This window comes from Sesamum indicum, linkage group LG2 (assembly GCF_000512975.1).
Source record: "Sesamum indicum cultivar Zhongzhi No. 13 linkage group LG2, S_indicum_v1.0, whole genome shotgun sequence".
In the NCBI taxonomy this organism is placed as follows: Eukaryota; Viridiplantae; Streptophyta; class Magnoliopsida; order Lamiales; family Pedaliaceae; genus Sesamum; species Sesamum indicum.
The window spans coordinates 1,234,016-1,256,759 of NC_026146.1; the positions used below are offsets into that span (position 1 = coordinate 1,234,016).

At 35.7% G+C, this 22,744-nt stretch overlaps 3 protein-coding genes and 1 non-coding gene across 5 annotated transcripts in view; 1 reads left to right on the top strand and 3 right to left on the bottom strand.

Moving 5' to 3' along the window:
• Positions 1-3,139, bottom strand: part of LOC105176528 (phosphatidylinositol 4-phosphate 5-kinase 1-like) — a 4,632-nt gene extending 1,493 nt beyond the window's left edge. Inside the window, exons 1-7 of the mRNA XM_011099353.2 lie at positions 1,475-3,139; positions 1,204-1,368; positions 867-1,026; positions 586-696; positions 302-495; positions 79-215; positions 1-7 (exon numbers count right to left, since the gene is read on the bottom strand). The exon at positions 1-7 is cut by the window's left edge and continues 81 nt beyond it. Of these exons, the coding sequence (XP_011097655.1) occupies positions 1-7; positions 79-215; positions 302-495; positions 586-696; positions 867-1,026; positions 1,204-1,368; positions 1,475-2,685 (1,985 nt within the window). The 5' untranslated portion in view covers positions 2,686-3,139. The remainder of the gene's footprint in view (positions 8-78; positions 216-301; positions 496-585; positions 697-866; positions 1,027-1,203; positions 1,369-1,474) is intronic.
• TRNAL-AAG lies at positions 9,865-9,945 on the top strand. Its single transcript has one exon. It is a non-coding gene; the product is annotated as a tRNA-Leu (tRNA).
• LOC105176537 (ubiquitin-related modifier 1 homolog 1) lies at positions 10,693-12,802 on the bottom strand. Its single transcript, XM_011099367.2, has 4 exons — positions 12,648-12,802; positions 11,886-11,961; positions 11,711-11,793; positions 10,693-11,021 (listed from the first exon to the last, which is right to left on the bottom strand). The coding sequence occupies exons 1-4, from the start codon at positions 12,668-12,670 to the stop codon at positions 10,904-10,906; spliced, it is 300 nt and encodes a 99-aa protein (XP_011097669.1). The 5' UTR covers positions 12,671-12,802; the 3' UTR covers positions 10,693-10,903.
• LOC105176544 (oxysterol-binding protein-related protein 1C) lies at positions 13,751-21,464 on the bottom strand. Of its 2 annotated transcripts, none has more exons than XM_011099379.2 (10): positions 20,639-21,464; positions 19,772-20,128; positions 17,769-17,868; positions 16,968-17,413; positions 16,047-16,202; positions 15,474-15,641; positions 15,243-15,383; positions 14,901-15,131; positions 14,471-14,584; positions 13,751-14,275 (listed from the first exon to the last, which is right to left on the bottom strand). In XM_011099379.2, exons 1-10 carry the CDS (start codon positions 21,152-21,154, stop codon positions 14,108-14,110), a joined length of 2,397 nt encoding a protein of 798 aa, XP_011097681.1. In that variant the 5' UTR covers positions 21,155-21,464; the 3' UTR covers positions 13,751-14,107. The 2 variants fall into 2 exon arrangements, with proteins under 2 accessions (XP_011097681.1, XP_011097690.1); XM_011099388.2 differs by having other exon boundaries at positions 19,772-20,139; positions 20,639-20,774.

The window sequence follows — 22,744 nt, forward strand, 5'->3', positions numbered from 1 at the left end:
TGTGGAGCAAAGAATTTGGTATAAGCGATCTTCATGTCCGAGCAACTAATCTATCAATCAAGAAAGTGTTTAAAATTAAATTACCTGTACGCAACAGAAAGGGTGACAATCCAATTCTGTCCCCGGTACTATCATCACGAAAATGCACGCCAACTAAAAGACTATAATCCATTATCCGTTCTGCCTCCAGGAATTCGCAATCACGATCAATTTGTCTGGAAAGATGATCAGCAGATCAGGAAAATGCCAACATTATAAAATAGAGTAATCCATAGGAAAAGAAGAGATGCACCAAACTAACTTGATAAGTTCTTGATACCAATTGGTCTGCAGCCGGAATACGTAGTTGAGGTCTAGGTCCTTGAGAGTTGTGGTTTCATCAATCTCTCCCTCAGGCTTATCAGTTGTTCGGCCATGGGATGATCCTTTCAGATCAAACCTTCTATGGATTCGATACTCCGAGCAGAACAAATTTCCCATTACAATGAACCGGGTCTAATTTATGACAATGTGGTTTAAGTTAGTTATATGCAGAGATTCAGAACATAACAGGCAAACAAAAAAATTTGATGAACCAGCACATACCTTGACTCCACCAACTGGTTTGACACAATGGACTCCATAGAACTTTGTCACAAGAGAATTCTCATAACGGCAGACATGCTGATAGTAACTAGGAAGCATCTTAAGAAGCACCTGAAGAAACAAATAACCAAACTTCAATTTTGCAACTGAAACCACCCCCTTGAAATAGAAATTTCGAAGAGCTACAGGTAAACAAGTTTTGCTGTCAATCTAGTATCATTACTAATCTAGATAACATTCTTTTCCCTAATTTTAACAAGTAAAAGAGGCGGCCAACCAACCTTGACTTCTGATTTCTTTACAGTTTTGATCATAAACCTATCATCCTGTGTCAAGTAAAAGAAGCTTCCACTCTTCCTTGAAAGTTCTCTTAAAGCGTCATTCCCACAAATAGCTAACATATAATCCGCAGGATCTACTTGAAATAGCTCCCTCAAATGTCTGACAACCCAATAAAGAAATTCACAATTTTAGAATCCATATAAAGCACAAGTTGAACTTTCAATAACCAATAGGATATTGATAAACTAAAAATCAAAATAATATAAAGCAGAATGTACGAAGAAGAAATGCATTCTACTACATATTAAACAGGCCAAATTCAAGAAATTTGATTACCTAAATACCACAGGACAATAATCCTTCCACCGGAACTCCATAGACTGATGGGGGGGTGTGATTTTCGATCCTTCAGGAGGAAACCTAGTCCAGAACTTCTCCTTAGGATCAAAATCACTCAGCTTAAGATCTCGCAAAATCGAAGCATGCTTCCCCACGGAATACCTGAAGAAAAATTTAGGCCAGTTGAATAAAAGCTTTAGAAAATCGGAAACACAAGAACACCCAATCATCAAATTCATTTCCATAAACACAAGTTCATTCTTAATACCTTATACCCAACTGGAGATTGAGCATCAGATCATAACTTTTATGCCCTTTCGATATTGTCTGTCCCGGCTTCTTCACTTCCCCGCCACTAAAACAACAGGGGTTCCTCCTAAACTGTTTAATCCCATCTCGATTCAACGGAAACCCATCTCTGTACAACATTGAGGCCTCCACATTATCAATAATATCACAAGTAATATCTCCGGCTTCCCCATCCGATTCCCAGATGCAAATTCTAGGAAAAGGCCTCTCCGTCATCCCTCCATCCACGGAGGACCTCTTCTTCCCTCCGACCATAACATTCACAGTCTCCTCCCCCACCACCATCAACGGCGTGGATAACTTACTGAAATACCCCTTTAAACCTTCGTCATTCCCAATCCCGTTCCCGTACTTGGCCTTGTGGGCAGGATAAAAAGTACCGTTCAAGATCTGTGTCCTATTGCTGTTCTTACACGAATCATTCGACCAGCACCCGATATAGCAACTCCCATCAGGCCAAGTAAAAACTCCGTGGCCTTCTGGAACCCCATTCTCCCAATTACCGTCATACCTGTTCCCATTGTTCCAAACTAAAACCCCCCGCCCATGAATCATCCCATTCTTCCACTCCCCAATATACTCGTTCCCATTCCTCCACAGGTACCTCCCTTGCCCATCTTGCAAGTTCCTCTTCCAATGACCTTCGTAATAATCCCCATTACTGTAATGCTTAACCCCGTAACCGTGCTTCCGATCCCCCGACCAGGACCCTCTATACATATCCCCATCGGACCCGATAAACGTGCCCGTACCCTCCATCCGACCAGACTTGAACTCGCCTTCAAACGTCGCCCCCGACGGCCAAGAAAATTTCCCCTTGCCGCTCGCTTTTCCTTTCTTCCACTCCCCTTCGTACATGCACCCGTCTTTCCACAAGTACTTGCCTAACCCGTGGGGTGTGTTGTTGGAGAACGTTCCGATATACAGATCCCCGTTGGGTAGGTGCTTCTCGAGAACATTAGCTGAGTTGGTCTCAGAAATCGAAGTGGGTGTTACCCGACGGCAGGTGGCTTGGGATTTGCTTCGAGGGATGATAATTACTGATCTCGGCGTCGTAGCTGTGGTGGAGTTATCACTTAATTTCTCCTTCTCTCTATCTAAATTCTCATCTTTCGATTTTTTCTTGTCATTTTCGGCTGGCTCCGTGGACAACAGCTGTGGCTCAGGCATTTTTACGTGTTTATTATCTCAAAGATAACAACAGCAGGGTTTATGAGTATCTGGGCTAGCAAAGAAGTTTGCTGGGTATTGCTGGACTGAACAACTACGGCCGGCAAAAACGATGAACAGCTGAGGACTCCAACTCCAGTAGCATTTCTCGGGCCCACTTGCTACAACGTTTACAGAAGAAGAAAACAAAGGAGGAGATTGATTTGAGTGGGTTGTGAAGGGGGAGAATAGTTGGGAATCCTGGCAAACAGAAGAGTAGAGGGAAGGTTTCTAGAGAGAGAAAGAAAGAAAAAGATGAAATGAAATGAATAAACAAAAAAAATGAAAAAGAAAAGGCAAAGGGGAGAAAGAAAAAGAGAGAGAGAGGAGAGGAGAGCAGGTAATAAATCAGACGGCGTAGCATTTGCAATGTTGCATTGTTTGGGGTGTCCTTGGGAAAAACGCGGTGCTCAAATTGCTTGCTTAATTACAACCCTATACGTACACACCCAACCGAACCGTCTATAAGCAGCATTGATACTATGTACAGACATGTGGGGGATGAAATTACGAATATACCCTGGGAGCTGCCAAAACAGGGGAATATCTCTCTGATTTCATGGTGACGTGACGGCATTGCCTACGCCTATCTATATATTTTATGGTGTCAAAACAAAAACACCACCACCACCTCCTCCGTTACTGCTACTGTTACTGTTACTACTACCCTCCTCCTCAACGCCTCAAATACCTACACTACTCTTATCATCTCATCTAACCCATCACTTTTTCCCTATTTCATTATTTATTTCTTAATATTTTAGATCCATTATTTCTTTTATTCTATATTCAAAAATTTATTACAATCTTAATATAATTGTCATTTTGGTAAGTAAAAATAAATAAGATTGGTGAAGTATCCAAAGTTGGGCGATTGTTCCACAGGTTTGTACTAAAATCACTTTACGTCTCCTTCATTATTATTATTAATTGCATAATCCGAGTCCTTTTAGTTTCGGTTAATTATATGATTATTATTTAATATTTGTTTCTGATTAAGAATGATGTAATTAAAGTTAAATGGTAATGGTTGGTGACCCATAATATTATTATTATTATTATTATTTATAAAAATGATGAAATAGAATCCCGATGATGTATATATATATATATATATTATAGTGTCATCTGTAATTGAGATTTTGTCAACTTTGAAATTATAAAATAACACTTTGTTGTTTCTTGTTACTGTCCTAAAATGCTGCCAATTCATTACATGTTCAAATATTTCTTGGAATTCTCAATTTCTTTTTTCTTTTTTTAATTCACCAGCTGTTATATTATAATGCTGTGTTTCTGTCATACTTTATATTTCATATTGTTGAATTTTTAATTAGTTATACACATAAAAAACGGTCTGTACTATGAACAAATTTTTTAAAACATGTTTGGTAAAATTGAAGCCACGTCACTATAAAATTATAAATTTGAATTTTACTTTTGTGTAATTGTCACTCAGTGACCCGATAATTATTATCTAATTTTATACAAATAATCACACCCTTCTCTCCAGAGATTTAGTGTAATTACATTTGTACTCTCTGTAGTTACTTATTTATTACATGTCAAATAATTTTTTTATGACTAAATTACCCTTATAACGATAAAAATATATCTTGTCACATGAATTAATATGTGAATATGTATTAAGAGTAATTTTGTCATAATTTTTTTTTTACTTGCAACAAATGAAATAATAAGTCAATCGATGGCAAATATAATTTTTTATCTAATTCTTTTTGTTAATTTCATCATATTCGATAAAATTTTAACTAATGAATAAATTTATTTATTAGACGAAACAAACTTTAAAAATTAAAAATATTAAATATAATTTTTTAAACTACAATAAATATATATATAATTAGATTAGATATGGATGTGTAGTAATAATAAATGGAAATGCAAACAATAATTTGATGTTCCTTTTAATCTAAGCATCGGAAAGGGTGGTGCATCATCAATTGCAAAAGGCACACACACATAGAAACCAACCTCCTAGGTGGCCTAGGTGGACCAACTGTGGGCCCATTACATTATCTCTAGTGGGTTCTCAATTGGATTTCTCATTCCCACATCTAATCACCATTTCAACATGAATAATGTTAATTGTGTTTTAATCCCATGTGGTTGTGGGTGTCACCCTAATAGCTGCACTGCCCATACGAGTTTTGCCCGTCATCTTTTACCCTCCCACTAATAATACGTCTATTTAACTAATGCATTAATATGATTAAAATTAAAATATAAAATTACATCAATTTAATAAATAGTTAATAACAAATAAATTACTATAACACACACAAAGTGAAATAAATATTCGCACATCTTGTGGGACTTAAAAAACACGTGATAACTTGTTAATGAAAGAACCTCAATCTTAATATTAACACTAAGCTGAGACATCATCGATATCTCTATTATTTATTAAGCATCAAGGCTTAGAATAACTATTTCAGTTCATAAGGTTTCCATTCCTTTTTTTTTTTTTTTTAACTGATCAAAATACCATTTTGAATTATGAATTATAATTTATATATTTTTTAAATTTTTATAAAAATTTTAATGGATTGTAATATCCTATATACTGTTTGTTTTACCCATTTTTAATCTTCTTCTCTACGTGTTTTCTTCAAATATTAATCAAAAATAATAGATTCGTACTAATAAAGTAGTAATGTCCAATATTTCACCGTCGAGGGACTGTATAATTATTTTTAATTTAAAAAATATTTAAAAAATGAAATAAGCTAAAAAATTATAATTTCAATCACTAGTCTATTTTCTTTTTTTAATTATTAGTTATGATAAATGGTAGGGGGCAGGGAATTGGGGAATAAATTCGACCAGCCTAGCTATCAACCACTTTAAAATTAAGACCAATGAATAATCATTTCATTTCCTCACTATAAAATATTTTATTTAAATTATAATTTAACTACTCTCCTATTTTATTATAAAATTGAACATATTCTTGATCCTACATAACTACCAATTTTCTCTTCATTTGACTGAAAATTAAAGAGAAAAATACAATTTAGTCTCTGTGGTATGAAAAATATGCAAAAAATTTCTGAAAAGAATAAAATAGTAAATCATCCTTGTATTTTGGAAAATGAAGCAAATCGCTCCCCATCTAAACCATTGATAAGGAGTAATTTGCTTTATTTTTTAAAATACATGAGGATAATTTGCTAATTTTTTTACGAGGGGTATTTTGCTTTATTTTTTGAAATACGGGAGGGTATTTTGTTAATTCTATTTTTATAGGGGAGTATTTGCTCATTTTACGTATCATACGGAATAAATTGCATTTAACCTCAAAAATAAATCTAGAAATCCCCAACAAAACCAAGTGACCAGCTAGCCCATAATAAGCATAAGATAAAAGAGTATTAGCATATGAGTGGTGCTATGTATGAATTAAATTAATTAATTAATTGAAAATTATATTTTACAAAATATTTAATTATACGAAAAGTGAATCGAAATAAATCACTATGTTTGTTTTCATTTTCAATTTATCTCCGAGATGAGTTAAAATATACTCAATGTTTGCCATCATTCAAAAACACCTTATGTGGATTTTAACTGTTTTAACATAAATATATATATATACATAAATATATATAAAAAAAGACATGATTTGACAATGAATAGTAATTTTTATTTCCTAAAACACAATATTAAACATACAAAATTTATTTTAGATTATCTCTAAAATAAATGTAAACATACATACTATCTCTAACGCACACTTATTTATCTTTATTTTTCCCTTCCTATTTCCACAAAATACTAAAAAACGAATCCAAACACTGTAAATGATTTTTAGTCCAGAGTAGAAGTGGCAGAAGAAAATAAAGGCAAGTCGTGAATAGAAGGGAGGCATGAGTCCTAGCATAGAGTTGTCGATTTCGGGGTGGTGGTGGATCATAAATTGGGAGCCAACCCCCCTTACTCTTCATAAATTCCAAATGACCCCTCTCCACCCCACTTTTTTATTATTTGGGTCACCCCCTTTTTTAATGGCCATAATGCCCAACCATCACTCCTAACATATTGAAAATACATCCACCATAATTTTATTACAATATTTAGTACATAAATCATCAATATTTTTAAATTAATCAATAAATTCAAAAGCAAATAAAAAAATAATACACTATTATTAGTAATAGAACATTAAATTAGATAAGCAGAATTCAAATTTATAATCTTTTAATTGTGATACCTCAATCTTACCCGTCAGATAAAGAATTACTGGTCCTAAAATTATATGCTTTCAACTGCCCATCTTCCTATTTATTATTATTTAATTTCGTTATTAATTACTTTTTTTTTTCTTTTTAAAAAATAAAATTGGTGGGTAGGATTCATTATTATTCACTTTTATTTGATTTGGTATTGACTTTTATTTATAAGCAGGAGTTAAGTGCATGTGGGTTAATTTTCTATTTTCTATTTTTCTAGAAGACTTATAAATGAGAAGGTACCTAATTAATCATATTCTATGCAATGACGGACCCAAGGGGCCTCCCCCCATTTTTTTTTTAATTTTTAAATAATTATACCTAAATTTTATTTTTGTTATAGTTATTTACACATAGATCCAAAAAATTGTAGAAACCACCCATGTTTTCAGAAAAATTATATATACATGCAACAAAAAAATATTAACATTATTTACACAAATCATCCCCCATTTTTTGAAAAATTATACATACATTCTCTAAAAACATCAACATCATTACACAAATTATTGTATTTTTTTGGGTGCGAGAGAGTGGTTTATGTAATTATACAAAAAATAATAATAATAATTTGTCATAGATTATGAGATGAAAATGTAATGATTTCTTATTTTAATTACCCCAAATCCAATTGATGGGTATCTAGTAAAATATGCTAGGAAATGCCAAAAACACCCTTCATTAAGGGTATTACCATCTTTTTCACTACAGATCCGCGCTTCCTCTGTCGGACGGGTCGGAAAGGATCCGACCCGGATCCAACTCCGCCTTTGAAGACCCGGTTAACAGCAGTCGTTCGATCACGTGGCCCAGTCAACAGTATCCAGCTGTGTTCTATAAATAGACCCAGACGCCATAATTAGAGGTAACTGTTACACGTTCTTTGAGATCGAACTTTGTGATCGCAAACTTTTCTCTCGATCAACCTAACTTGAGCGGTCGAAGGTCGTTGTCGTAGATGTGCCCGACAAACTCATTGTTCTTGTTTTATTCTCAATGACCCAATACTTGGTCTTGGAGGAGTTAGCAATCTGTGACGAAATTGCACATGGAAATCGCTGAATTCGTGCAAAAGATCACGTATGTACCAAGTTGAACAGACGCTTAACCTCACCGAGGACGAAACAAAGAAAGACAAAAGAAGGAAGAAGCGAAACTGTGTGGAGAGAGAACTACCCGCTTTTCTGGACTAGATATGTATCTATGAGGATGTTTGTCCAAATGGTATGGTTTGGTGAAATACTAAAACAAATATGATTATATATAAAGGTTTTAGCTGAAAATTAATCAAACATAATTAAAAAATTTGAATTTTTGAAGTAGGAGTAAGAGCTGATTAGCGATATTAGTTGTTTGTGTTTGCGTAGCATAGTAGAAAGAGTAGGTTGAAGCAAACAATTCAAATTAACAAGTTAGGGTTAAAGATGAGGCCATGATGCACCCCTATAAATTTACTATAAACTATTCTTATTCATAACTATAAAAGCTTGACACCCATTATTAAACATATCATTAGAATCAAATAATCCAATCTCAAAACCCATCACATCATATAACAATCCTAATTAGTCCCAAGACCATACATCCGAAACTAATATGATTACATTATATATATCAAATGAACAGAGACAGAAGTAGTGGGTAGTGGGAAATGGGGCAAGAAGGTGGTAAAATGAGGCAGAGTGCATGTGAGGTTGGGTCAAGAGGGTAGTCGGGGGGGGGGCACCACACATGAAAATGATTGTTGTAATGTATGTTTCTGGAATTCCTGTGATCACAAAATGTTTGTGGATGTTAATATGACTTACATATATAATGCATCATGTTACTTATTAGTATATCTTGTCCCATCCATCCCCATATCAACAATTCCTATCACCATGCATCTTTCCAATTGCATGCTCTATATATATACACTATACCCTTCATATATATATTCTTCTTTTTGAGGGTGGGAGTGGGAGTGGGGGTGGGGGTGATTGGATAGTGATAGTTGGGGGGGATTATTATCTTCTTCAATATATATTTAATTATATTGGCCAACAAATGAATTATTTGTCTCACATGCATCATATATATTGCTTGGTGGGATTTCAATTTCTTTGTTTTTTTTCTTCATATATAATAGTTATCCTTGAATTAATTGTTCATAGAGTTTGGCCCAATCAATTAAAGGGCTAATAGTTTTATTTATTCATTTCTAGAAATTTCGTAAATTAATAATTTTAGTGTTAGCTTTCCGTTGCACACGTACATTAATATGTGTATATATATTATATTTCACTGCTAACAGGACATAATTTAAACGTATGATCCAAATAAATATTTGTTATTAAATCAACATTGAGCCATCGCATTCCCATAAAAAAAAAAAAAAGTGATAAAATCAGATAGAATTTGAACTTAGAAATGGAGGAAAACGAGTAAAAGCGGGTAGCTACTGGTAATTGTATGAAGAAAGAGGATTGGAAGCTAAGGCGTTGGGGAAAGGGGCGTGATTGACGGCTGAGACAAGATCATCAGTCAGTATGATCAAATCATGCATGCATGAGACTGCATACTCATCATATTGATAATAATAATAACACATGTTGACACACTTGTCAAAACCTATCTTATATATATGTACTGGATCGCAACAGATGTCAAATCTGATGAAATGGCATGCATGCATCCATACGTCCATCAACTATATCTTATATAAATAAGAGTAAAGAAAGATGGCAGAAACCCCAAAGAATATGCATTGTATTTGCATGTATATGTATGTATCACATGACATCACTCATCTTTCATTGTAGGATCTTCATTCTTTGTAACATGTCAGTCAGATATCAGAATAAGAACTCTTCTCTGTTTTGTTTTCATGCTCTTGCCCAGTCAACCAGTTGAGATGGCCGAGTTGGTCTAAGGCGCCAGATTAAGGTTCTGGTCCGAAAGGGCGTGGGTTCGAATCCCACTCTCAACACTGGGTAACAGTTTGTCTTTTTTATTTGCTCGGTCTTGAAGATGTATAATACCCTGTTCTTACGTCCAAACAGAAAATTGTGCAGATGATGAGACGACCCTTAATGACTCACTGTCATCTTCTCCAAAGACGTAGTATTAGTTCTAACATTCTCCAAAATTGAATTTAAGACCTCTTTATCATTTCTTTAATAACTTCATGAACCAATACAAAGTACACACGAGTCCTATAGTCCCCACCTTCTGTGAAATTCTAAACACCCAAGAATGTTAGAACGGCAACTAATCTCCATCTCAATGTACATAATCACTTAAACCCTCTTTGTAAGATTTGTGAAATCCTCAATTTTGTCGACATTTGCGGGTACAGTACAAGGGCAGCACGCCACGCTGTGGGCCGCATTTTTGCATGAACAATTGTGTAACTCAACATCATATCTAAGCTGAAGAAAGTTTTGTCACGCAACTCAATTTTCTGGCCTTCCACATCATACAACGATACAAGAATTTATGGACGGCATGCCGTTCCCAAAAGGACATGTTCCCACAATCTGTTGCATAATCGTCTCGAAAGAATTCTTGGAAACTTCCACACCATTTACCCTGTCACGAGTTAGGCAATGTTGCTTTCCTAGCTTAGAATCAACAATTCTTATCCCGAAACAAGAAAGGAGCCAAACCAAAGATCAATTGCGTCCGTGTGTGCGTGTGTGTGTGTGTGCACATGTTGTTGAGTCTTCACGTAAAGGACCTAAGAAAAATAGGAGTCCAGCTCTTCCCACTTGATTACTGTAGTAATAAGAGTGTCGTATAAACATCAAAGTATAGACCAATTTAAGGATTACGCCTAGCATCAAGAGTTTACACAGTGCAATTTATTTCTTGAAGAAGGTGGATTGATGGGGTTTGAAATATCTGTATCACCTCCGGCTAAAGTTAACATGGTGTGTAAATAGATTTTATCCACCGTGCAGAGTTGAGATGAAAACTACAGCATCCTTCTCCTCCAGCACTGTCTCAAGCTGCCCACTTAGTTCCCAATCACAGTCGTTTACTAGGACCAGAACTCCAGGTCTCCTGCATGCAGGACGACAAAATACCAAAGTGTTAGCACTTCATCTATTCTTCAAGTGCATGACTTGAGCACTCAAACTCGTATAAATCAACATAACTGGGTGAGAGAAGAACAACAGTTTCCCATCGTAATCAGTTAAATCCACTACCTAATATAGATCAGCACCATAAAGAAACCTTTCCTGAAACTTGTAGTTTTTTCACATTCTCTTGTGCTAATGGATAACAAAAAACATGCGGGGAAGTATAACAGTGGACAATGTTGAATGACTACCGGAAGCGAATTAAAGATAGTGGTTGCTATAGGAATAATATCAATAATATCAGTTTCATGCAAAAGAAGATATAATCGTGTATATTTCACATAATCTCTAGGACAACATTACACCAGAACAAGATATCATCGGAAGGCCACTGAAGAGTACATCAGTAAATTATATATTTTCCACAGCCAAATTGGGGAAGGTGAAAACATATTTTGATTAGTTTACCTAATTATAATAATTTTTTATGCTGGAAGGCCACTAAATCCATCCAGCAATATTTGTTCAAGGGTTAGTAGCAGGTGCGCAGAATTACCTTGCCAGAATGGCAAACATTCATAGGAGTATCACAAAGCATTTTGATGTTAAAATATGAAATATTATAATGTGTGCAAAATGCAGTCAAAATACACTAATTAAATTACTTACACAGTATCTCCTTTCATAAACATTTCAGGTCTTTCTTTGATCAAGTTGGTGCGGACCCATGAGAGCAAGTGTTTCATGGTTAACTGTTGAAAACCAAACAAAACATACCAACTTCACTTTAGTGTACAGAAAAAAAAGGCTTCCAAGAAGGAACAGCCGCACGAAAGGGATTAACCTTCTTTCCTTCAGCTTGTGGTTCAACATTGACATTGTGGATTTTCACGGAATCACACAGAAGTTCCAGGCCACCACTGGCATTCAAACAGGAAAAAAAATCTCAGAATTGCAGTATAACAGAAAATGAAGTCCGAAAAGACAACAAATACGAACTTGAAGCAAAAAACTTTCTGAGCCATCATCAAGTGAGAGATAGTGCATGTTTTCTTAGCTTCAGAAAGAGCATTAAACAACAACATGATTGGTTCACATTCTTGGGTGTAGTTGCTTCATTCTGTAACAGTAAGTGTATTGTTACTTTAATCAACTCATTATGCACTAAAAATTTCAAAACAGTAGCGATTTGAGTCATTGCCCCAACATGTCATCCAACCATACGACTGTGTTGCAAATTAAAGACTACAGAAATGTAGGAAGAGCATAAAAATCTAGGACTAAAGCTTGCTCCTTTGCTGCTGCTCATAACGTAGAAAAGCTTTGATCGCCCCTTAAAGCTATCAAAATAACATTTTACACCAAAAAAACAAATTAAAAGGAAAGGAAAAGCACACGGTTCACTGCCGCCATCGTAAGATTCACTGGGGTTACAGATAGCACGTAATTGTCATACACCTTAACTCAAAAAGCAACACGAAAAATGTCAATTTCGTAGAGTACAGTTAACATACTAGTTGTTGGGATTTTCCGCAATTAGGATTATGTTTTCGGCATTGAACAATCAAACGTCGAAATTGAAATCCAAAGAAGAAAACAAAATTACCCGAATTCGAGAGTGAGCTGCATAGCTTGCTTAGGCGAGCACCGGAGAGATTTCGCCAGAGAGCTAAACGTCGTCGTTCTCAACTAAAATAGCTGTGTTCTCTTAGGGGCAGCGTCGTAGCAAAGCCTAAATCGGTGCACGAATTCAGTATTGGGGCCAGATATCTGGATCCTTATCCAACACCACCAGGGAATTGAGCCCATTTTCAATCAGCAATATAGGCCCAAAATCTTTATACAGAAACAACTTCAGCCCAAACTAGAAATAAGATCCAAATCCAACCCAATCAATGATCACCTTTACGTGTATCTTAATTTGATTTTGAAAATACTCAAAATCACATGATCAAGCCCAACATAAATTGAGATTGTAATTTTAAATTTGAGTTAATATATTTACATCCCTCTGAAAATACAACATTATACTTTTTATTAAGTTTTTGAATGAAAAATACTGATCTCAATCAAAAAAACTTACATAAACTTTCAGCTTTACCTAATCGTATTTTTATAATGATAAGGCAGTAAATATAACATATGTAAAGTTCGAATGATGGAATTGTAATAAAATATTATTTTTCAAAAAGTAGCTTTTGAATTACAAATCATATTATCAATGACTCAATAATTTACAGAGCATGTTGACGTACATTTAAAAACTTGTATAATTATTTTATTGAGATCAATATTTTCCATCCAAATCTTAATACAAATAAATAAGCTCTCAAAGGACATGCAAGTGTAACTCTAATTTTCATTTTTTTTTAAAAGAAAACAGATAATAATGCAATTTCATATTATCAGAAAGGAGGATCTAACTAAACCTTTAGATTTGGTGAGTAAGATGGGATTATTTATCCCACCTTAAGAATTGGGATTGCGAGCAACCATTTTATCCAACTTTATAGCACCCCATGCGTAACAAAACCAATACCAGCAAAATGCATGTAAATAAGAGTTAAGGCATAGTAGTTAGGATACCCGACCTAAATAAATGCAGCCTAAATATTCAGATAAACTTCAAAAAGTATTTTTAAAAACTTGAAACAGTTTTAGTTATAATTGCAGCAAAGGAGGCACAAATCCTCATCATAACAAAGAAAATATTGGCAACATGGGAAGATAATTTACAAATGATAGTAGTAGCAATAGCATTGTTCACAACCAAAAAGGACAGTGTTCACAGACGCATACAGCCCTCATCCAAGATTGAAAAAATGAAGGGCTAAAGAATAGTGAGACGTCTCAGGATGTAAAAAATGAGTTGTAAGGAAAACTGGACACAAATGAAAAGATAAAAAAAAAAAAAGTCTCTATCATTGAAACAACTTGGTTGCTTCATCTTACTACTATACACAACCGCTATCGACATACTTGCAGCTCAGACGTATGAACAATCAACATCTGACTTCCAATATTTTCCTAAAGACAGTAAAACATAATGGAAAATTAAGATCAAACTCATTCTGAAGTGTGATCAGAAGGTATTTGACCAAAAATGTTGGGACACGATTCCCAATTGCCGTGTTCCCTAGCTTCCCAGTATCCACCAATGTAACGGTATGTACCAGATGCTTCATCTTTGGCAAACCATTGCGGCTTCCACCCTCTCTCTTGCATCATCCTGGCCTGGTTTCCAGTGAGTCAGATAGTTATTAAACCGATGGGTGGAACATATCACTGTGAGATTCAGGTGGATCACAATATCCATATAGAGAATATGAAGAACATGTGTCAACTGTAGGATATGCAGAGAGGCCAGGCAAGATTATTCATGTGATTTCAAGCTGATGCGTACTCGAGATACTAAACAAGATTAGTTACCTGCCGCTGCCGCTGCTCTAGCCTCAATTTTTCAGCATTTGCCATCTCATACTCCCCATTTTCCAAGCATCTTTGATCAGGTCTCAGCCTTGAATCGGTTGGGGGCAGCTTTTCCTGAAGAAAATGGTTAGTCTCTTTCAGTTTTTCTGATCTGATAACCAGAGCATAAGAAAACATATAAATGTTGCCCAGTATATTTTACTCCCATTGCCAACAAACCCTACACCGTATGGACTGCGAAAACTAAAATGCCTATGATATAACAAATACCAAGGAGGCATCTGAAGCATGTCCAAGTATTGTCAACTCAACAGAGCGATTTCAACTTAACATAGTGTGAAATGGTATAGGGATTTACACTTCCAAAATTGACTCAAGAAAGTCAACAATTGCTCACACACAATATGTTTAAGCCCTCACTAATACCCACCTTCAGTCCTGGAATAAGCTCATTCAGTGTGATGGCGAAACGCGTCAAGTTATAACGCGTGGGGAATTTTGGAGGTTTGCTACGTTTCCAGAGCAAATGAGCATCTGATGGAGATTCATGACCTTTTCGCTTGGAGGAGCAGTCTCCACTGGAGTAATACATGCTCTCGTCCCATTTCCCAAACAAGGTTGCTACTGTCTTTCCACTCTTGTCTTGGACAATTCCCTGCACCTGGAATTTCAAAATCTATAGTCATGGCAAAGCCCTTAAGATAACTACTCCAAGAACAGCAAAGTCATCTACTTTAGATAGTTGCAATATTTTGTAGGACAGGTAGAGCACCTGATGAGGATTCCTGTCTATAATGGACTGCTCTTTGAATTTCAGTTTACAAGAGTAATTACGGTTTCCTTGTATCCGCATTGTACCATAGTGGTCACAATATAATTTCCCCAGGATAAGATTGTAGATAGATGTTGTTACCTGTCATAACAAGTAACGTGATTCTTAATGACATGAAATCAGGAAAAAAAAAAAAAAAAAGAGGAACTTCCCGATCACTTGTGTTGATACCTTACTCCACTGGAAGACTTCTCCATCATCAAACTCAATGGTCAGAAGACCAACTGGATCAAGCTGAATGGATCGACCCCAAAATTTGCTTTTCAGATTACTGTCGCCATAAAACTTCCAGCCTCTACCCTCACAATGGCATGCTACAATCGTGGGGTGATGGCTAACCTGATCCAAAGGAAAACAGCCTTGGCCACTTATTTATTTATATATAGATAACGTATAGGAAACAGTATGCACTAAATAGGGAGTACATGAGCAGTAGGCTTCCAACTATGAAGTAAAAACTAAACCATCTGATACATCAAAACACTAAAAGCATAATGTTGAAATCGCACCATACCTAAGAAAATTGTATCAAAAGAACTCAGGTTTTCTTTTCTAATTTTTGCTTTTCTGGTTCTCATTTGATAAGCACGTATGACCACAATAGTTACAGTGAATTTACAAGACTGTACTTGTCAAAATCTATTATTGCTTAAAGTAACTTGCATAGGAGACTAATACAGAAACCATATTTGTGAGACATGAAAAGACGCCCACAAAAAGTTTGCTGCAGAAATCAAGTCAAACCTTTTCTGAGAAAAATCGGAGGCCTTTATCTGGATAATCAGCTTCGTAAGTCTCTCCTAACAGTGGATTGAAAGGTTTGCAATTTCTTCCATCTGTAGAAGCATATCCAGATACTGCAAATGCAGCTACATTTAGAATCCTCATAAGGCTGTTACCCTATAAAGAATTTTAGAAATCACAAGTCAGATGCTAACTAGTGACAATTTGGAAACACCATGAGCAAAGAGAGCATTCATGATACTTTATGCAGGTAACACAATTGAGGACAACCAAATATCACATGCTCACTTGCTCCCAAATTCAGATGAATATTGTAAGAATAATGAAAATATTTAGGAAGAGAAAAAATATGTTGAAATACTAACATAATCACCAAAGGCAAGTGCTGGGTAATCAGAATAGAAACATAGGTCGTGAGCACCAGGAGATTGGAAGGCAAGGGACAAAGCCAGAACAAAATCAATTAAGAGAAACAATAAACAAGAATGCGAAGTGTGATGGCAAAACTTGATGGTGAGCAGATAAGATGGACATTCTCTGCCTTCTGCCTTCAAATAAATACTCCTGCTTTCCTGACTACATAATTTTACATAATTTTCCAGCTCAAGTAACCAACAATGTCCTTTGTTTATTTCTAATATACTCCTACTGATAGGAGAGCTAGTGGGGAGATTAACTAGGAGACTGCTTGTAGGCTACAGATGATAATCCTAAGAGTGTAAATATTCAATTAATTTGGAGAGATGTAGCTGAACCAATTGAAATTGAACCACCATAAAGCACATATAAAAGAACCTTGCCTATATTTTTAACTTTGGGAAACATAAAAAAGAGGATGTTTGCAATGACGAAGTGTGGCCTGTGCATCAGTTAATGCAAGTACCATCAGAAATTCAACTAATACTCTTAGCAAACACCAACCTGTTTTCCCCATTCATAAGCCCGATCAATAAGGTATGAGTATTCCACATCTTCAAAGCATTTCTGCAGAGAAGAGAGAGGCTCATTGAAGTAGACTGGAAGACAGACTTTTGTAAGATCCTTCCCAATGTTGTCTTTAATCATTGACCATAAACTCACTCCTTTCTCTTTCTCAACAGGGTCTGGCAATTTTCTCCGACGCTTCACATAAGGAAAGTTTGTTCCAGCAGATTTAATGGAATGATCAATACCATCCTCAGATTCAAAAGCACAATCTTCATTATCATCAGACGAAAATGATGAAGTCCTAAAGTCAGATCCACTACTTTTAAACGAGCCAGAAGAAAGAAAATCCCTGGTATCAAAGAAGGTGTTGTCTTCTTCATCTGTATCTTCCTCTGCCACATCCACTCTCTCATTTTCATCCTCAGACTCACTGGCACTTTCTGGTAGAAGCATACAGAAGGACAATGAGGTGTCACTGAACATATCTGAACTATTAGTGTGCACATAAAAGAACTCAAGACCATAAATGTAATATAATATCAATAGTAAACCCAGTTTTAATGGATAATATGAATAAAAGTTATACAACCAAATTAGTTGGATTTTCTTAAGGAAGAAGAATTAGAAAAGGTTGGCAGCATTCCGAGATAACATTTTGACCATCTTCCTACTTTATAAATTAAAAGACCACTGCAACCAGAAAATTGGTGAACATTGAGTTGGACTCAGTTATGCAGCTTATACACGGGAAATCATAATAAGGTTTTCAAGCAATTATGGACTGGGGAAGCATACCGCTATACTTATCTTGCCTTGATCTAGAGGATGCTCCAACTTCTTTTAACTGTCTCTGGCTCTCATCGACAACTGTATTCTCCAGATCTACCTTTTCTGTCTACACAATATAGCAACCATTTTTTAGCACTAGTAGAGAGCAAGAGTAGTTTAAAAAGCTGTCAATAGTTCCTTCTCCATCTACCAGCGTGGACTACAGGCACACTTTTGAATTTTCAACTTAATACATAGGGTAATGTATCGAACAAGTCACTAGATAGATAACATAATACTGTACATTCATAAATCACTGAATGTTGGAAGCAGAGAGAGTCAGGTAAACAAAAATCCTATTAATGCAACAATAAAGAGCAGAATGTAACTGAAAAATGTAATAGAAACGGAATGGATATTCATGTTCAGCTGCCAAGCAACAGGAAGTTAGAAAATATGCTGGAAGGATTAGATACTATTCATAACAGCCCCACACGGATCAGCAAGAATAATCCCAATCCATTAGCGGATAACTACTGACTAGTTTCCATGCAGGCCAATGTATAAAAAGTTTGCTTCTGGTAATATGATGAGGAAAGAATGAAATTATCATTACCTACTAATTTGCAAAGACAATATACATCCATGACGATAGATAAGCAAAAACACTCTAACCACAAACATAGCCAAGTGGTGGTTTAGATTTATGTTTAATAATAATCGGTTTATATGAGTAGAAAAATCAGCTTTTTCTCAAGAGTGAAGAGGAAATAAATCAAAGAAGGTAAGAGATAGAATCAAGGACAACGGGTTTTCACACACATTAAGAAACAGTTAAATTTAAATGTCAACCAAATTCCTCTGCAATGCAACTGCGGAAAAAAACATCAGAAACTATTTTCCTTGCAACAAGATGAGATTGGTTCTTAAGCATTAGAACACAATGATATTAGTCAAATTGCAATAGGATACACGATCTCAGTATCACTTCTTTACTTCCACTGAAAGGGGAAAGAATGAATTCCGGCGCCGGTGACCGAAATATCATTTGGGCTTCAACAATTTGGGGGGCATGGAAATGCAGTCTAAAATCATACAGAGGGGAACGATAAGACACAGTTGTTGACAAGCCAAATTAGACTAATCAGCTGGAAACAGTACAAATATCTTATGTTCAGGAAAGAAAGTTACAGGCAGAACAGGCACTGAAAACACAAATGTTCCAGCGCCCATCTTTTGGTTGCACATACGAGCATGAAGCACCCTTGAATCATAAGATCTGTCGGGCTGGGGCATATATTTGCATGGACCTGTGGTATTGGCAATTAACACCAAAAAGAACTTCCATGATGCGGTATCCATCAAGGACTCCAAGAAACCAGAGCACAAATAACTATAGTTAGATGGTTAGTGGATGCCCCTTTCATAAGGAAAGCTAAATCCAACATTTTACGTGTATCTCTCTTCAGTGTCACCATTATATAAAGAGGCATCAAATGAAGGCGGAACTATGTGAGAAAATTATAACTGACATAGCAGCAGTATAGATACAGAAGAGACTGAACAGAAAAAGAAGCTAAACAAGTGCCTGAAAAGCTAACATCTCCCAGCAACCACACTGCTATAGTAAATAAAAAATTGGAAAAAAAAATTAATATAATGAATGATCAAAATCTGACCACCTTGAAAGATGATTAAACTAAAAAAGCTAAATTATCAATAGAGGTGTTGATGGAAAAAGTCGATTATTCATCCATTTATTCAAAAAGCTAGTGCTAAAGGGTACAGAGATACTCAAGTACCAATTTCATTTCAAGTGTTGAGCTGTACAAAAAGCATGGAAAAAAAAAGCAATTGTCTACAGCCAGTATACAGGGCACAGGAAAGAAACAAGCAGCCGACAAGACCAAGCCAACCAGGTACGAAATCTAAGGAAATCTGAGAGCACATCAATGTGCATAATTCTTTGAGGAAACTGAAGAACTCTGAATTGAACTTGCAAGAGATTTTCTACTAATCTTAACATGTACCTCTAACTGCCGCAGTGTGTCCATGAGGAGCCAATGCTTCTGCTTCAAGATCATCAACTGCTTCTGCAGCGAAGCAAATTCATTCTTCATAATAAGCTCAGTCTCCTGAATGGCAGCCTCACTTACAGCTTCTTTCAACAACCTCTGCCTCAGCTTTTCTGTTGAGACAGAAAGGTTATCCACGGGAGCCATTAGCTCACTGTTGGATATCCTTGGAAACATATCCTTTACAGCCTGCAATGCTTCCATCCATGTCATTCTATCCTCTCTGCTCTCAGCCCTCAGATGGAGCCTCTTCGTCCCCGTAAAAATGGAGAATCTCTTATCATCTGATCGGCTCTCTCGAATAGATGAGACCTGCACAGAAACTACTCAATTGAGAAAGACCATACGGATCTCTTTTCTCCAATTTCATTACAAACACACACCTGTACATATATATCATGAAAACTGAAGCAAAAAGGAGAATACAGAAACCCCCATTATCAAGCATGCAATAACAAGAACTCTATTACCACAAGTAACACAAATGATGCAGTATACTTCACAGGCAAAACAAAGTCAAACCATTACAACAAAAGCACAAAACAACAACAAATCCCTCTGGTAAATGAAAACAATTTAAATCGGGCCAAATGGGGAAATTAATACCGGAGTATCACCCAACCAAAGAAAAAGCGACAATTTCTATAAGAAGCCTCTGCATGTAAAGAATCCTTAAGATGAAATCCGGGCATATCACTTATCCTCTTACAAGACCTGACACTTACAACTCAATTCAGGAAAACAAATTACTCCACCGAACATACGACATATAGCAATGCAAATCATTATTGCTGATACAATACAATCCAGAAAACATGAAACCTTTAAATGGACTTCGCCAATGGGCTTCCTGCTATTTGGCGACGAAAGACCGCTCCCACTTCTGTGGTGATTGTGATGATGATTGCTGTGCTGGCGCATAATCCGCCTCATGGATTCCTCCCCAATCACTCTCGACCCTTTCTCCGTTTCCTGATTCACAACAATCCCATCCGGCCCACGGATCTTATAGTAACTCAAAACTCCATCTTGCAACACAAACCACCTTTGCCTCCAACCTTTCCCATAATTCACCCATTTATACAAAATCCCAGAAATCCCATCCCCTACTATATCGTTGATCTTCAACTCCCGGCTGTGATTATTTTGAACGTGATTGTTGTTATTACTCGCAGCACCTGGCGAACTGCGATCCGGCCCGAAATCACGATTCGACGAAGCACCCGAGATCGTCGAAGAATGTTGACCTCTGGGCAGTGGATCGGACGACGGTTGGGGAGGAGGCGGCATGGGAGAATACTCGGCCGTCATTGACGAGACACAGCAGAAGGAATGCATTGTAAGATTAGCATAACTGAAAACTTCACTTCTCAATCTCGTTTCTGCATACAAAAATAGAATTGTAAGAGAATTTTTACTAAATATGGGGGCGGTGTAGAAACAGATTCATCTACGTTTCTATGCATATATTGGATAGGAGATAGATATTGAATCGGGGGAGAAATATTAGGGGCTACACGGAAAAATGAGCGAAACGAGAGTTTCCCGGTGAGATGATGAGTGGGATTGGGAGGAAGGGTGTTCGGTTTTTGTTAACCCCGCCGGGCCGGGGGGTAGGGTGGGGTGGGGAATTCGGAGGAACGTGGTAATGAGGGAAGTTGAAGACTTTATGGTGCTCAGATTTTTCAAAATCATTTTTTCATTTTTTTTTTCTCCTTTGCTCATTTATTGTAAGTTAACATTTGAAAAAATAATAATAAAAACTGCTTTTTTTTTTTTTTATAACTAAAGATCGATATATTTATTAATAATTCAAATTAAAGAAATATTAAAAAAATAATAAGTTAGTATAAAAATAAATAAATATTTATATTCATAAAATTCGAACTTACAGTGTCTTAATTATGAGATCCCGATATGAAGCAAAGCGACATTAACAATTATTTTTTTTTATTATATGATTAGTTAATTTCAAATATTGGCAGCCGTATGTTTTGAAATATAATCATGTTTGTTTTCACGTTACTTTCACACAAAATTATAAAAGACAATAATAATTTAATATTTTAAAAAATCACTATGTATAACAACATGCAACCAAGTATTAAAATAAAAAACGAGTAATATTATGGAGAATATTCCCACAATAATTAAAAAAAAATACATATTTACATCAGATAATGTGAAAAAATATTTCTCGAATAATTGGTTGTGCGGAAGCAATTTTATTGGTTAAAATATTATAACAATAATTCATTCTTGTATTTGCTCATTGAAAATTTACACCTCAACCATTTATTTTTTCTTTTTAAACAATAATTATATCAGTATTTCAATAAATTGAGTCAGATATCAATATTCGATAATTTATTATTAGGACTACAAATAATAATAAAAATTCACATAAAATAAAATAAATAGTTGTATATATTGTGAGAGCTGAATACATGAACTCAAACTGATTAATAATAGGAGTTGAAATAGATGAAATGGTTGGTGGAGAATGGAGAGATGAAATTCCAACAAGCTGTAAAGAGAGAGGGAATAATTGGAGTATGAGGTTCCAACTATTAATATTAAATTAGAAATGCCGTGTGGAATTGAAGGCAATAATATGTTAGGCATATGTGAATTTAATAGGCACACATTTTATTTTGACCAAAAGGACTTTGTGCTATCGACTTATTGTATGTCAAAAATCGAGCATTTTTAAAAATTTAAAAAATTATGAGTTTAAATATCATCAATATAATAAAATTATCATTACGGAATAGTAATTCAAATTGAAATCCGATCTGATTATTATATTACTATGCAACTTGGTAAAAGGGGAGGTGGTAGGGAGACAGACACTGGCAGTTTAGTACTCTTTCTGTCGGCAGTCGACACCACGACACGGCGGAGAGGGGGGCTGTTGGTGGTGGGCAT

What these genes read in the sequence shown, in the direction of transcription:
- LOC105176537 (XM_011099367.2), bottom strand. Translation starts at nt 12,670, where the DNA reads ATGCAGCTCACTCTCGAATTCGG. An exon ending in CACAAGCTGAAGGAAAGAAG is followed by an intron (nt 11,794 to 11,885) that starts GTTAATCCCTTT and finishes GGTTTTCAACAG; the next exon opens with TTAACCATGAAACACTTGCT. An exon ending in TTTATGAAAGGAGATACTGT is followed by an intron (nt 11,022 to 11,710) that starts GTAAGTAATTTA and finishes TCCTGCATGCAG; the next exon opens with GAGACCTGGAGTTCTGGTCC.
- LOC105176544 (XM_011099379.2), bottom strand. Translation starts at nt 21,154, where the DNA reads ATGCATTCCTTCTGCTGTGTCTCGTCAATGACGGCCGAGTATTCTCCC. An exon ending in CTTATGAATGGGGAAAACAG is followed by an intron (nt 16,203 to 16,967) that starts GTTGGTGTTTGC and finishes AATTCTTTATAG; the next exon opens with GGTAACAGCCTTATGAGGAT. An exon ending in TAGAGCAGCGGCAGCGGCAG is followed by an intron (nt 14,276 to 14,470) that starts GTAACTAATCTT and finishes ACTGGAAACCAG; the next exon opens with GCCAGGATGATGCAAGAGAG.